A 16575-nucleotide genomic window follows, 5' to 3' on the forward strand; every position below is an offset into this window, starting at 1 on the left:
CAACGTAACTGCTGTGCACAATGCATACTCACTTTTGATATGTTTCTCTTTTCTTTTGTTAATAAAATACAATTTACTATTACTTCATCGAACTGCTTTAAATTGATGATCACGTATATGTTTGGTAAACCTATACATTATACACAACTAGATCTCACAGTCTCACGTCAGAATTAGACCTTCATCCCATGTTTCTCAAATTTCAAATTGTGTTTAAGGTTAGGTTTAGGCATTAATTCCGAAATCTTAAAGTTAGGCATTAACTCTGAATGGTTCATGTAAGGGTTAAGTTTTGGGATAGGCTTAAAACAATTATCTCAAAAACAACTTTTTGTCGCTGGATTCAAACTTCCAAAATTTGGAATCAGAGGCAGATGCTTATGAAAATCAAAACCGACTTGAACGTAACAGCGCTCACTGTTCCTCCTAGTGGCCGATTTCCACATCACCTCTGGACGTCCTCAGATAAGGACGGACGTCGAATACTGACTTGTATCCCGGGTGACCTGGCTGACTTTACATGTCAACTGGTTTGTCTGTTACAGATTCTGAGATTCTACTTAATGAAAATGTCTGTAAAGTAGAAACATAAAAAGTATGGATATATACTTGAATGTACTACAATGATGGTGACTATTGATTTACTTCACTGTAAAAAAAAATATGTAAATCTCGATATTGACAAGATCAGAGATGTGCTGCTGTATGTAACAAATCGAATAAAAAAAAGAATGCACAATGAAACGTTTTGAATGAAGGACTGGGCGCCATACAAGTGTTACCAGTTTGGAGTTTAAGAGCAAAGCAATACATAAAACATACATAAAACTCCTGTATCCAAATCTGTTTTTGACAATAACAAATAAAACCAAAATAGGCACTAGAATGCAGAAACAAACAATCACCAAGAGACATGTATAATCATTCCAATACATATTATCTATACTCTCAGTATGTCCTCTTGCTGTCTCTCCCCCTCTCTTCCATGTCAGACATCTCCCCCCCGGTCCTTCCTGGGGGCCCATGACAGTCTCCTGGAGCTCCAGGCTGAGAGGGGGAGTCCATGTAGAGAACGCCCCATTGCAGAGGCTCTCCCCCTGGGTAGGCTGCTGCTCTGCAGACCCCCTCCGGCTGACCGTATAGTCTTAGTGAGCCAGCTGTTCCTAGCTGTCTGGAGATCACGTTGCAGCACCCCCTTCTGGTGTTCCAGCTCCTACACAGGGGACAACACAACACATCATATATCACTATGGAGTGTGTACTGTCCACAAAAAAGTGTGTACCGTGCATTAAGGAGTTTGTACTATGAACTATGTACTGTGAACATGTACAATATGAAGTGTGTAGTGTGCATTATGAAGTGTGTAGTGTGCACTATGAAGTGTGTAGTGTGCACTATGAAGTGTGTAGTGTGCTCTGAGCTGACCTGGATCTTGCACTTGGCCTCCACCATCTGTAGTTTAGTCTGGGCCAGCTCCTTCTCCAGCTCTGTGACCTGGCCACTCAGACACACCTTCTCCTGGTCTTGTTCTCTGGTACCAGTCGTCTGCTGGTCTGGTTCTGTTTCCTGGTCTCTCTGCTGGCCTGGTTCTCTGGTGCTGATTCTTCTCTGGTACGGGGCTGTGGAACCGGAGCCTTCCATAACAGGAGAATCTAGAGCCTGTCGGCAGCGAGAGCACGCCAGCACAGCATTCTGAGAGAGGGAGGAGAGGGTGGGAGGGGTTTGATGAGAGAGTTCAAAAGTGTTTTATTATAAACATGCAGAGTGAGAGGTGATATCCATACAGAACAAATTACATCATCAAACTGTGTGATTGCCAAACTGTGACATCATCAGACGGTGTCATATTCCTCCTCACCCTGAGTTTGTCCAGGTCCTCTCTGTGGGCCGCCTGCTGCCTCTCCACCCGACTGGTCAGCTGGGAACAGATCTGACAGACAGAGGAAACAATATAGCATTAGGATTGATTGTGTGTGAGTGTGTGTGTGTGTGTGTGTGTGTGTGTGTGTGTGTGTGTGTGTGTGTGTGGTTCCTGTTTGTGGTACCTGTTTGTAGTCTGAGATGATGCCTGAGCTCCTCTTCACCTCTGGATCAGCCTTGTCCAGCTTTGTCCTTAACACCTCCTTCAACTGTGAAATGGTAAATACATGTCCATACACAGAATTAAATGTTTCATTATTAATCATAAATATAATCTAATAATACAGTATTACCATAAATATAATATTACAGTATTACCATAAATGGAATACAGTGTTATATTATTACCATAAATATAATATAACATTATTACCATACATAGAATACAATATTACATTATTACCATAAATAGAATATAATAGTAAATTATTACAATAAATAGAATTACCTGAGCAGCCTCCTCCTCCTTCCCTCTCTTCTCTTCCTCTGCATTCTTCAATTTCTTTCTGGTCTTCAGCAGCTCTTTGGTCAGCTCATCCACTCTGTCCTCCGCCTGTGGGCCCAACAACACGCTCAGAAGTCTGTCTGTCTGTCTGTCTGTACGTATAAGTGCCTATGGAGATAGGGGCTAGGGTAGTATCTAGGAGGTAGGGGCTAGGGTAGTATCTAGGGTAGTATCTAGGAGGTAGTATCTAGGCGGTAGGGGCTAGGGTAGTATCTAGGGTAGTATCTAGGAGGTAGGGGCGAGAGTAGTATCTAGGGTAGTATATAGGAGGTAGGGGCGAGGGTAGTATCTAGGAGGTAGTATCTAGGAGGTAGGGGCTAGGGTAGTATCTAGGAGGTAGGGCTAGGGTAGTATCTAGGGTAGTATCTAGGAGGTGGGGGCTAGGGTAGTATCTAGGGTAGTATCTAGGAGGTAGGGGCTAGAGTAGTATCTAGGGTAGTATCTAGGAGGTAGGGGCTAGGGTAGTATCTAGGAGGTAGGGGCTAGGGTAGTATCTAGGGTAGTATCTAGGAGGTAGTATCTAGGAGGTAGTATCTAGGGTAGTATCTAGGGTAGTATCTAGTGTAGTATCTACGAGGTAGGGGCTAGGGTAGTATCTAGGGTAGTATCTAGGAGGTAGGGGCTAGGGTAGTATCTAGGAGGTAGGGGCTAGGGTAGTAACTAGGAGGTAGGGGCTAGGGTAGTATCTAGGAGGTAGGGGCTAGGGTAGTATCTAGGAGGTAGTATCTAGGAGGTAGGGGCTAGGGTAGTATCTAGGAGGTAGTATCTAGGAGGTAGTATCTAGGGTAGTATCTAGGGTAGTATCTAGTGTAGTATCTAGGAGGTAGTATCTAGGAGGTAGGGGCTAGGGTAGTATCTAGGGTAGTATCTAGGAGGTAGTATCTAGGAGGTAGGGGCTAGGGTAGTATCTAGGGTAGTATCTAGGAGGTAGTATCTAGGAGGTAGGGGCTAGGGGCTAGGGTAGTATCTAGGGTAGTATCTAGGAGGTAGGGGCTAGGGTAGTATCTAGGAGGTAGTATCTAGGAGGTAGGGGCTAGGGTAGTATCTGGGGTAGTATCTAGGAGGTAGTATCTAGGGTAGTATCTAGGAGGTAGTATCTAGGGTAGTATCTAGGAGGTAGTATCTAGGGTAGTATCTAGGAGGTAGGGGCTAGTGTAGTATCTAGGAGGTAGCATCTAGGAGGTAGGGGCTAGGGTAGTATATAGGGTAGTGTCTATGAGGTAGGGGATAGGGTAGTATCTAGGGTAGTATCTAGGAGGTAGGGTCTAGGGTAGTATCTAGGGTAGTATCTAGGGTAGTATCTAGCAGGTAGGGATAAGGGGAGTATCTAGGGTAGTATCTAGGAGGTAGTATCTAGGGTAGTATCTAGGGTAGTATCTAGGAGGTAGGGGCTAGGGTAGTATCTAGGGTAGTCACTAGGAGGTAGGGGCTAGGGTAGTATCTAGGGTAGTATCTAAGGTAGTATCTAGGGTAGTATCTAGGAGGTAGTATCTAGGAGGTAGTGTCTAGGGTAGTATCTAGGAGGTAGTGTCTAGGGTAGTATCTAGGAGGTAGTATCTAGGGTAGTATCTAGGAGGTAGTATCTAGGAGGTAGTATCTAGGAGGTAGGGGCTAGGGTAGGATCTAGGAGGTAGTATCTAGGAGGTAGGGGCTCGGGTAGTATCTCGGGTAGTATCTAGGGTAGTATCTAGCATGTAGGGGATAGGGTAGTATCTAGGGTAGTATCTAGGAGGTAGTATCTAGGGTAGTATCTAGGGTAGTATCTCGGGTAGTATCTAGGAGGTAGGGGCTAGGGTAGTATCTAGGGTAGTATCTAGGGTAGTATCTAGGAGGTAGGGGCTAGGGTAGTATCTAGGGAAGTATCTAAGGTAGTATCTAGGGTAGTATCTAGGAGGTAGTATCTAGGAGGTAGTGTCTAGGGTAGTATCTAGGAGGTAGTATCTAGGGTAGTATCTAGGAGGTAGTATCTAGGAGGTAGTATCTAGGAGGTAGGGGCTAGGGTAGTATCTAGGGTAGTATCTAGGAGGTAGTATCTAGGAGGTAGGGGCTAGGGTAGTATCTAGGAGGTAGTATCTAGGAGGTAGGGGCTAGGGTAGTATCTAGGGTAGTATCTAGGGTAGTATCTAGGAGGTAGTATCTAGGGTAGTATCTAGGGTAGTATCTAGGGTAGGATCTAGGGTAGTATCTAGGAGGTAGGGGCTAGGGTAGTATCTAGGGTAGTATCTAGGAGGTAGTATCTAGGGTAGTACCTAGGGTAGTATCTAGGGTAGTATCTAGGGTAGTATCTAGGAGGTAGGGGCTAGGGTAGTATCTAGGGTAGTATCTAGGGTAGTATCTAGGAGGTAGTATCTAGGGTAGTATCTAGGGTAGGGGCTAGGGTAGTATCTAGGGTAGTATCTAGGGTAGTATCTAGGAGGTAGGGGCTAGGGTAGTATCTAGGGTAGTATCTAGGAGGTAGGGGCTAGGGTAGTATCTAGGGTAGTATCTAAGGTAGTCACTAGGGTAGTATCTAGGGTAGTCTCTTTTTTATTTATTTTTTATTTTATTTCACCTTTATTTAACCAGGTATGCTAGTTGAGTACAAGTTCTCATTTGAAACTGCGACCTGGCCAAGATAAAGCATAGCAGTGTGAACAGACAACACAGAGTTACACATGGAGTAAACAATTAACAAGTCAATAACACAGTAGAAAAAAAAAGGGGGAGTCTATATACATTGTGTGCAAAAGGCATGAGGAGGTAGGCAAATAATTACAATTTTGCAGATTAACACTGGAGTGATAAATGATCAGATGGTCATGTACAGGTAGAGATATTGGTGTGCAAAAGAGCAGAAAAGTCAATAAATAAAAACAGTATGAAGTAGGTAAAAATGGGTGGGCTATTTACCGATACACTATGTACAGCTGCAGCGATCGGTTAGCTGCGCAGATAGCAGATGTTTGAAGTTGGTGAGGGAGATAAAAGTCTCCAACTTCAGCGATTTTTGCAATTCGTTCCAGTCACAGGCAGCAGAGAACTGGAACGAAAGGCGGCCAAATGAGGTGTTGGCTTTAGGGATGATCAGTGAGATACACCTGCTGGAGCGCATGCTACGGATGGGTGTTGCCATCGTGACCAGTGAACTGAGATAAGGCGAAGCTTTACCTAGCATGGACTTGTAGATGACCTGGAGCCAGTGGGTCTGGCGACGAATATGTAGCGAGGGCCAGCCGACTAGAGCATACAGGTCGCAGTGGTGGGTGGTATAAGGTGCTTTAGTGACAAAACGGATAGCACTGTGATAAACTGCATCCAGTTTGCTGAGTAGAGTGTTGGAAGCAATTTTGTAGATGACATCGCCGAAGTCGAGGATCGGTAGGATAGTCAGTTTTACTAGGGTAAGTTTGGCGGCGTGAGTGAAGGAGGCTTTGTTGCGGAATAGAAAGCCGACTCTAGATTAGATTTTCGATTGGAGATGTTTGATATGAGTCTGGAAGGAGAGTTTACAGTCTAGCCAGACACCTAGGTACTCATAGATGTCCACATATTCAAGGTCGGAACCATCCAGGGTGGTGATGCTGGTCAGGCGTGCGGGTGCAGGCAGCGAACGGTTGAAAAGCATGCATTTGGTTTTACTAGCGTTTAAGAGCAGTTGGAGGCCACGGAAGGAGTGTTGTATGGCATTGAAGCTCGTTTGGAGGTTAGATAGCACAGTGTCCAAGGACGGGCCGGATGTGTATAGAATGGTGTCGTCTGCGTAGAGGTTGTCGTGGAAATTTCCTCTATTTACCAAATCATGGGAGCAAACCACACACACAAGTCAGAGTTAGTTATCAAAGTCCATCTTTTATTATATGAGCTCTATCACAATCCTGTGACTCTCAGGTAATTCAGTGTCTCTCAGTGAATTCTCTGAGAGCCCCCTCCACATTCCAATAGCATTTTGACTTTCAACAGTTCAGTATCTCTAATGAAAAGTTGAGAGTCCCAACACAATGGCAAAATGGGATCCTTTATAGCAAAGATACACAGGATAAAACAGCATCGGCATAATTCATTGTTCAGCTTTGTCTCCTCTCTCAAACTCAGAACCATAAACCAACCCTCCATATCAACAGGCATATATCAAATCCATCCTATTTACATTTACATTTAAGTCATTTAGCAGACGCTCTTATCCAGAGCGACTTGACAAGATCACAGAGACACACTGACTGGCACACAGACATTGTGTAGCCAAGAGATACACGCTTGACGACACTTTGACCTCTCCCCTCTCTGCAGCCCATGCAACTTAGTCTTGACATAGAACAGATACTGCAACCCTGCCACAGTATTATACAAAAATAACATTCTTGATGAGAAGTAACTTACAAACATATGATGAATATAAAACATCTCACATATGTTACCAACAAATTCTGAGTCTTCCACAACAAGGTGGATCATGGAATCGCCCGCAGCAAGAGCAACATCATTGATATATACAGAGAAAAGAGTCGGCCCGAGGATTGAACCCTGTGGCACCCCCATAGAGACTGCCAGAGGACCGGACAGCATGCCCTCCGATTTCACACACTGAACTCTGTCTGCAAAGTAGTTGGTGAACCAGGCAAGGCAGTCATCCGAAAAACCGAGGCTACTGAGTCTGCCGATAAGAATATGGTGATTGACAAGAGTCGAAAGCCTTGGCAAAGTCGATGAAGACGGCTGCACAGTACTGTCTTTTATCGATGGCGGTTATGATATCGTTTAGTACCTTGAGCGTGGCTGAGGAGCACCCGTGACCGGCTCGGAAACCAGATTGCACAACGGAGAAGGTACGGTGGGATTCGAGATGGTCAGTGACCTGTTTGTTGACTTGGCTTTCGAAGACCTTAGATAGGCAGGGCAGGATGGATATTGGTCTGTAACAGTTTGGGTCCAGGGTGTCTCCCCCTTTGAAGAGGGGGATGACTGCGGCAGCTTTCCAATCCCTGGGGATCTCAGACGATATGAAAGAGAGGTTGAACAGGCTGGTAATAGGGGTTGCGACAATGGCGGCGGATAGTTTCAGAAATAGAGGGTCCAGATTGTCAAGCCCAGATGATTTGAACGGGTCCAGGTTTTGCAGCTCTTTCAGAACATCTGCTATCTGGATTTGGGTAAAGGAGAACCTGGAGAGGCTTGGGCGAGTAGCTGCGCGGGGGGTTCCAAATAGGGTTCTACCTGGATACCAAAAAGGGTTGTCCTATGGGGACAGCCGAACAACCCTTTTAGAACCCTTTTTTCTAAGAGTGTAGAAAATGTTATTGTTCATAGGGAAATGGTAAATGAGGTAGGGGAGGTGCCTACAGTTAGAGGGCTGGAGGAGTGCTTAGGAGTTAGGGGGCTAGGGGGAGTGACTAGGAGCTAGGGGAATAGGGGGAGTGACTAGGAGCTAGGGGAATAGGGGGAGTGACTAGGAGCTAGGGGAATAGGGGGAGTGACTAGGAGCTAGGGGAATAGGGGGAGAGACTAGGAAGTAGGGGGCTAGGGGGTGATGTAGGGTTGATGTGGGTTGTACCTGATCCAGGTCGGTCCTCAGGGAGATCTTGCTGGTGATCAGTCTGTGGGCCAGAACATCATTCTCCTGCTCCAGACGCAGACTGGCCTGCTGCAGCTGACGGTTCTCCCTCTGCAGGAACACACAGAACAGAGAACACAAAGTCAGGTTCTACCTCCTTACAATGCACAGGACATGGAACACAGTCAGGTTCTCCCTATAGATTGCTATAGAATGTGGAACACACATTCTGGTGGGTTTTTTATTTATTTTTATTTTTTTTATTTCACCTTTATTTAACCAGGTAGGCTAGTTGAGAACAAGTTCTCATTTGCAACTGCGACCTGGCCAAGATAAAGCATAGCAGTGTGAACAGACAACACAGAGTTACACATGGAGTAAGCAATTAACAAGTCAATAACACAGTAGAAAAAAAAAAAATGGGCAGTCTATATACAATGTGTGCAAAAGGCATGAGGTAGGCGAATAATACAATTTTGCAGATTAACACTGGGGTGATAAATGATCAGATGGTCATGTACAGGTAGAGATATTGGTGTGCAAAAGAGCAGAAAGGTAAATAAATAAATAAAATAAAAAACAGTATAAAAACAGTATGGGGATGAGGTAGGTGAAAATGGGTGGGCTATTTACCAATAGACTATGTACAGCTGCAGCGATCGGTTAGCTGCTCGGATAGCTGATGTTTGAAGTTGGTGAGGGAGATAAAAGTCTCCAACTTCAGCGATTTTTGCAGTTCATTCCAGTCACAGGCAGCAGAGTACTGGAACGAGAGGCGGCCAAATGAGGTGTTGGCTTTAGGGATGATCAGTGAGATACACCTGCTGGAGCGTGTGCTACGGATGGGTGTTGCCATCGTGACCAGTGAACTGAGATAAGGCGGAGCTTTACCTAGCATGGACTTGTAGATGACCTGGAGCCAGTGGGTCTGGCGACGAATATGTAGCGAGGGCCAGCCGACTAGAGCATACAAGTCGCAGTGGTGGGTGGTATAAGGTGCTTTGGTGACAAAACGGATGGCACTATGATAGACTGCATCCAGTTTGCTGAGTAGAGTGTTGGAAGCCATTTTGTAGATGACATCGCCGAAATCGAGGATCGGTAGGATAGTCAGTTTTACTAGGGTAAGCTTGGCGGCGTGAGTGAAGGAGGCTTTGTTGCGGAATAGAAAGCCGACTCTTGATTTGATTTTCGATTGGAGATGTTTGATGTGAGTCTGGAAGGAGAGTTTGCAGTCTAGCCAGACACCTAGGTACTTATAGATGTCCACATATTCAAGGTCGGAACCATCCAGGGTGGTGATGCTAGTCGGGCATGCGGGTGCAGGCAGCGATCGGTTGAAAAGCATGCATTTGGTTTTACTCGCGTTTAAGAGCAGTTGGAGGCCACGGAAGGAGTGCTGTATGGCATTGAAGCTCGTTTGGAGGTTAGATAGCACAGTGTCCAATGACGGGCCGAAAGTATATAGAATGGTGTCGTCTGCGTAGAGGTGGATCAGGGAATCGCCCGCAGCAAGAGCAACATCATTGATATATACAGAGAAAAGAGTCGGCCCGAGAATTGAACCCTGTGGCACCCCCATAGAGACTGCCAGAGGACCGGACAGCATGCCCTCCGATTTGACACACTGAACTCTGTCTGCAAAGTAATTGGTGAACCAGGCAAGGCAGTCATCCGAGAAACCGAGGCTATTGAGTCTGCCGATAAGAATATGGTGATTGACAGAGTCGAAAGCCTTGGCGAGGTCGATGAAGACGGCTGCACAGTACTGTCTTTTATCGATGGCGGTTATGATATCGTTTAGTACCTTTACCTTGAGGGTTTGGGGGGTAGAGAGAGAGAGAGTGCTGGTTTTGGGTGTAAGGGGGCGGGGTGCATGGCGATACTGACTGTTTAGATGGGGGAGGGGAGCAGCAATAGTGGGTGGGGTTTTGCTATATTGTTGGGTGGTTGGGTGGAGGTGGGAGGGAGAGAGGGGTTAGGTTTAATATGTATCAAAGTGCTAACGGTTTGGTCCTACCTGGTATCTGTCTATGTGGTCATCCTGTTGTTGCGGCTGGTTATCTCTCAGCGTGGCCTTCTTACTGGGAACCTGTAGAACCACAACAGTCAAGGTTGAGTGAGAGGACGGTCCACAGGCTCAGCATACATAAACAACAGCCAAGTTTGATTGAGAGAAAGTTATATCACACAAACAGAGATGGAGTGATTGGAAAGAATTTACAACAACAAAACAGAGCAAACTAGAATGCTATTTGGCCCTAACCAGAGAGTACACAGTTGCAGAATACCTGTGACTGACCCAAACTTAAGGAAAGCTTTGACTATGTACAGACTCAGTGAGCATAGCCTTGCTATTGAGAAAGGCCACCGAAGGCAGACCTGGATCTCAAGAGAAAACAGGCTATGTGCACACTGCCCACAAAATGAGGTGATAACTGAGCTGCACTTCCTAACCTCCTGCCAAATGTATGACAATATTAGAGACACATATTTCCCTCAGATTGCACAGACCCACAAAGAATTAGAAAACAAATCCAATTTTGATAAACTCCCATATCTATTGGGTGATATACCACAGTGTGCCATCACAGCAGCAAAAAGGGCAACCAGTGAAGTACAAACACCATTGTAACTACAACCTATATTTATGTTTATTTATTTTCTCTTTTGTACTTGAACTATTTGCACATCATTACCACACTGTATATATGCATAATATGACATTTTAAATGTCTTAATTATTTTGTAATTTTTGTACGTTTAATGTAAATTTTTTATTGTTTATTTCACTTTAGTTAATTATCTATTTCACTTGCTTTGGCAATGTTAACATACAGTTGAAGTAGGAAGTTTACATACACTTAGGTTGGAGTCATTAAAACGTATTTTTCCACCACTCTACAAATTTCTTGTTAACAAACTATAGTTTTGGCAAGTCGGTTAGGACATCTACTTTGTGCATGCATGACACAAGTCATGGGGCGGCAGGGTAGCCTAGTGGTTAGAGCGTTGGACTAGTAACCGGAAGGTTGCAAGTTCAAACCCCCGAGCTGACAAGGTACAAATCTGTCGTTCTGCCCCTTAACAGACAGTTAACCCGCTGTTCCTAGGCCGTCATTGAAAATAAGAATTTGTTCTTAACTGACTTGTCTGGTTAAATAAATGTTTCCAACAATTGTTTACAGACAGATTATTTCACTGTATCACAATTCCAGTGGGTCAGAAGTTTACATACACTAAATTGATTGTGCCTTTAAACTGCTTGGAAAATTCCAGGAAAGGATGACATGGCTGTAGAAGCTTCTGATAGGCTAATTTACATAATTTGAGTCAATAGGAGGTGTACCTGTGGATGTATTTCAAGGTCTACCTTTAAACTCAGTGCCTCTTTGCTTGACATCATGGGAAAATCAAAATAAATCAGCCAAGACCTCAGAAAACAAATTGTAGACCTCCACAGGTCTGGTTCATCCTTGGGAGCAATTTCCAAATGCCTGAAGGTACCACGTTCATCTGTACAAACAATAGTGCACAAGTATAAACACCATGGGACCATGCAGCCATCATACCGCTCAGGAAGGAGACACGTTCTGTTTCCTAGAGATGAACGTACTTTGGTGCGAAAAGTGCAAATCAATCCCAGAACAACAGCAAAGGACCTTGTAAAGATGCTGGAGGAAACAGGTACAAAAGTATCTATATCCACAGTAAAACGAGTCCTATGATGACATAACATGAAAGGCCACTCAGCAAGGAAGACTCCACTGCTCCAAAACTGCCATAAAATGCCAGACTATAGTTTGCAACTGCACATGGGGACAAAGTTCGTACTGTTTGGCCATAATGACCATCGCTATGTTTGGAGGGAAAAGCAAGCCGAAGAACATCATCCCAACCGTGAAGCATGGGGGTGGCAGCATCATGTTGTGGGGGTGCTTTGCTGCAGGAGGGACTGGTGCACTTCATAAAACAGATGCCATAATGAGGGAGGAAAATTATGTGGATACATTGAAGCAACATCAAGACGTCAGACAGGAAGTTAAAGCTTGGTCGCAATTGGGTCTTCCAAACGAACAATGACACCAAGCATACTTCCAAAGTTGTGGCAAAATGGCTTAAGGACAACAAAGTCAAGGTATTAGAGTGGCCATCACAAAGCCCTGTCCTCAACCTGTAGAAAATGTGTGGGCGGAACTGAAAAAGCATGTGGAGCAAGGAGACCTACAAACCTGACTCAGTTACACCAGCTCTGTCAGGAGGAATGGGCTAAAATTCACCCAAGTTATTGTGGGAAGCTTGTGGGAGGCTACCAGAAACGTTTGACCCAAGTTAAACAATGCTACCAACTACTAATTGAGTGTATGTAAACTTCTGACCCACTGGGAATGTAATGAAAGAAATCAAAGTTGAACTAAATCATTCTCTATTATTATTCTTACATTTCACATTCTTAAAATAAAGTGGCGATCCTAACTGGCACATTCGTCGTATGAAGGAGACCAAGGTGCAGCGTGGTATGAAGGAGACCAAGGTGCAGCGTGGTATGAAGGAGACCAAGGTGCAGCGTGGTATGAAGGAGACCAAGGTGCAGCGTGGTATGAAGGAGACCAAGGTGCAGCGTGGTATGAAGGAGACCACGGTGCAGCGTGGTATGAAGGAGACCAAGGTGCAGCGTGGTATGAAGGAGACCAAGGTGCAGCGTGGTATGAAGGAGACCAAGGTGCAGCATGGTATGAAGGAGACCAAGGTGCAGCGTGGTATGAAGGAGACCAAGGTGCAGCGTGGTATGAAGGAGACCACGGTGCAGCGTGGTATGAAGGAGACCAAGGTGCAGCGTGGTATGAAGGAGACCAAGGTGCAGCGTGGTATGAAGGAGACCAAGGTGCAGCGTGGTATGCGTACATTCTTCCTTTATTAAAGAAAGACCACTGAACAAACTAACAAAACATGAAGCTAATGAGTAGTGCAGACAGACAACTAAACATAGAATACGAACCCACAAATACCCAAGGGAAATGGCTACCTAAATATGGTCCTCAATCATAGACAACGATAAACAGCTGCCTCTGATTGGGAACCATATCAGGCCACCATAGACATACATATACCTAGACCTACAAAACCCCTAGACATACAAAAAACCCAGACAATACAAAACTAGCATACCCACCCTCGTCACACCCTGACCTAACCAAAACATAAAGAAAACAGAGATATTACAGTTTTTCTTCATTTCTAAAACACTAAAACCCATTGGCTGAACAGAGTTCTCAGTTGCCTGGACTCATTTAGCTAATTATGCAGTCTGTTGTCAATACCTTAAACCATTTCACATGGTAAAACACAATTTGCAGATCTCACTTAGACTTTTCAGCAAAACTCTAAACACATTCTCATTCTCAAAACACATTCTGCACTCTAATGCACATGTCATCCATACTGGTAAACACAAGTGGCAACAATCAAATACAAATAGAGAACATATGTCATTGATTGAACACAACCACTCAAAATTGATTTAACCTGTTTCAAATGATGCGACACAACCAATATAAGCCAGTTCAGAGAGCAAACAGGTTGTTGAAGGTGGGGAGGAGCAAGTCTGAGAATGGATACTGTAGTACAATGCATTGTAGGCTGTATACTGTACAATGGACGAATTGTATGACCCTGAACATTGTGCTTTCCATTTATTAACAGTACTGACTGCTCAATAGATTTTGACTGGTTACAGGTTCATATCAACAAAGAACAAGAATTACAGTATCACAGAGACAAAGGACAAGTTTGTGAGATGCAGGGTACAGTACTGTAAAAATAGGGGTACAAGGAGGAGGAAGAATAAAAAAACAAAATTGCAAAGAGCAAAGCAGAGTAGTAATTTCTGATCAATTTTCAGCTACTATGATAGAACATGTTTTCGTTCATCAAAAGACAATGACGGAAAAATATGAATAATTTTTTAGATTCAAAATGTACTTCTCCCTGAGAATTGTATGTTTTGAACAATGTGTTTTCTATTTTTCGGTGTATTGTTTACTGACTCCTTGAGAGTGTATATCATTTTGATAACTTTGTTTATGATTTGATAGCAGTGTTTGATTATGAACACAGGTAAAACTGTTTTGAGGCAAATGTTTCATTTTGCAAGAGGAGTCAGAGGTTATGTAAATAGTGCTTGAAGATGACGTTTTGGGTTGAATGTAATCAGGAAATGGAGCAAGGTTTCAGAAATTGTGTTTTAGCAATTGAAAAAAATTGTAAAGGTCAGAGCGTGACAAACTGACCTAAGACGGAATTGTTACTAGAATTAAATGTCAGCAATTGTGAAAACTGAGTTTAAATGTATTTGGCTAAGGTGTATTTGTAAGTCGCTCTGGATAAGAGCGTCTGCTAAATGACTTAAATGTAAATGTAATGTGTATGTAAACTTCCGACTTCAACTGTATGTTTCCCATGCCAATAAAGCCCCTTCAATTGAAAAATTGAATTGAATTGAACAGAGAGAGAGAGAGAGAGAGAGAGAGAGAGAGAGAGAGAGAGAGAGAGAGAGAGAGAGAGATTGAGAGAGAGAGAGAGACAGAGAGAGAGAGAGAGAGAGAGAGATTGAGAGAGAGAGAGAGAGAGAGAGAGAGAGAGAGAGAGATTGAGAGAGAGAGAGAGAGAGAGATTGAGAGAGAGAGAGAGAGAGATTGAGAGAGAGAGAGAGAGAGATTAATTAAGGAAAGCTTTGACTATGTACATGGTTGTATAATGGTTGTGGTCTTACCGTGTGTTTGGGTATGGTTGTGTCATGGTTGTGTAGTGGTTGTGGTCTCACCGTGTGTTTGGGTATGGTTGTGTCATGGTTGTATAATGGTTGTGGTCTTACCGTGTGTTTGGGTATGGTTGTGTCATGGTTGTGTAGTGTTTGTGGTCTTACCGTGTGTTTGGGTATGGTTGTGTCATGGTTGTGTAGTGGTTGTGGTCTCACCGTGTGTTTGGGTATGGTTGTGTCATGGTTGTATAATGGTTGTGGTCTTACCGTGTGTTTGGGTATGGTTGTGTCATGGTTGTGTAGTGTTTGTGGTCTTACCGTGTGTTTGGGTATGGTTGTGTCATGGTTGTGTAGTGGTTGTGGTCTCACCGTGTGTTTGGGTATGGTTGTGTCATGGTTGTATAATGGTTGTGGTCTTACCGTGTGTTTGGGTATGGTTGTGTCATGGTTGTATAATGGTTGTGGTCTTACCGTGTGATTGGGTATGGTTGTGTCATGATTGTGTAATGGTTATGGTCTCACCATGTGTTTCGGTATGGTTGTGTCATGGTTGTATATTGGTTGTGATCTCACCGTGTGTTTGGGTATGGTTGTGTAGTGGTTGTGGTCTTACCGTGTGTTTGGGTATGGTTGTGTCATGGTTGTATAATGGTTGTGGTCTAACTGTGGGTTTGCGTATGGTTGTGTCATGGTTGTGGTCTCACCGTGTGTTTGGGTATAGACTCGGCCATCAGGCAGGCCAGTATCTCCTCCTCTGCCATCTGGTCTATGATGTGGGAGTCAAATGCCACCCTGATAGACACTTCTTCCATCATCCTGGCACACACACACACACACACACACACACACACACACACACACACACACACACACACACACACACACACACACACACACACACACAGCTGGAGGATGCAGGTCTCTGCTCTGAGGTAAGTGTACCCCAGCAGGAGAGAGAAGCTCCAAAGAATTAGTTGGTCAGAATTCCAACAGGTGTTCCAGTCAGACAGGTAAACTCCTTCACACAGGTAAACCTCCTTCACACAGGTAAACTCCTTCACACAGGTAAACCTCCTTCACACAGGTAAACTCCTTCACACAGGTAAACTCCGTCACACAGGTAAACCTCCTTCACACAGGTAAACTCCTTCACACAGGTAAACTCCTTCACACAGGTAAACTCCGTCACACAGGTAAACCTCCTTTACACAGGTAAACTCCTTCACACAGGTAAACCTCCTTCACACAGGTAAACTCCTTCACACAGGTAAACCTCCTTCACACAGGTAAACTCCTTCACACAGGTAAACCTCCTTCACACAGGTAAACTCCTTCACACAGGTAAACCTCCTTCACACAGGTAAACTCCTTCACACAGGTAAACCTCCTTCACACAGGTAAACCTCCTTCACACAGGTAAACTCCTTCACACAGGTAAACCTCCTTCACACAGGTAAACTCCTTCACACAGGTAAACCTCCTTCACACAGGTAAACTCCTTCACACAAATAAACTCCAGTAGCAGAGAGGCACGTGTTGATACACAGCTGAGCTCCCTCTAACAGGTGAACTCCAACAGAGGTAGTAACTCCCAGTCAGTCAGATATACACAGGTCAACACCCAGAGACAGGTGAACTCCAACAGAGGTAGTAACTCCCAGTCAGTCAGATATACACAGGTCAACACCCAGAGACAGGTGAACTCCAGCAGGTCAGAGGCGGTACTTGTGGAAAAACCTGGCAACAGCTGAAAGCCAGGTAAACTAACTCAGGTAGTCCAAAGGTAAAGTCCAAGGGCATAGTCCAACATGTGTATGAAACATACAGACACACTCCAGCTAGCAGGCAGATACAGCAGTGGA

General features: G+C 44.3%; 1 protein-coding gene across 1 annotated transcript; it reads right to left on the reverse strand.

The window, feature by feature from the left end:
- Nucleotides 1-772: 772 nt before the first annotated feature.
- LOC115117411 (rab GTPase-activating protein 1-like) lies at nucleotides 773-16575 on the reverse strand. The gene is made up of 8 exons (XM_065020770.1): nucleotides 15418-16575; nucleotides 9974-10045; nucleotides 7954-8064; nucleotides 2370-2474; nucleotides 2047-2130; nucleotides 1860-1931; nucleotides 1427-1693; nucleotides 773-1213 (listed from the first exon to the last, which is right to left on the reverse strand). The coding sequence occupies exons 1-8, from the start codon at nucleotides 15526-15528 to the stop codon at nucleotides 989-991; spliced, it is 1047 nt and encodes a 348-aa protein (XP_064876842.1). The 5' UTR covers nucleotides 15529-16575; the 3' UTR covers nucleotides 773-988.

Source organism: Oncorhynchus nerka, linkage group LG2, assembly GCF_034236695.1.
Source record: "Oncorhynchus nerka isolate Pitt River linkage group LG2, Oner_Uvic_2.0, whole genome shotgun sequence".
Classification (NCBI taxonomy): domain Eukaryota; kingdom Metazoa; phylum Chordata; class Actinopteri; order Salmoniformes; family Salmonidae; genus Oncorhynchus; species Oncorhynchus nerka.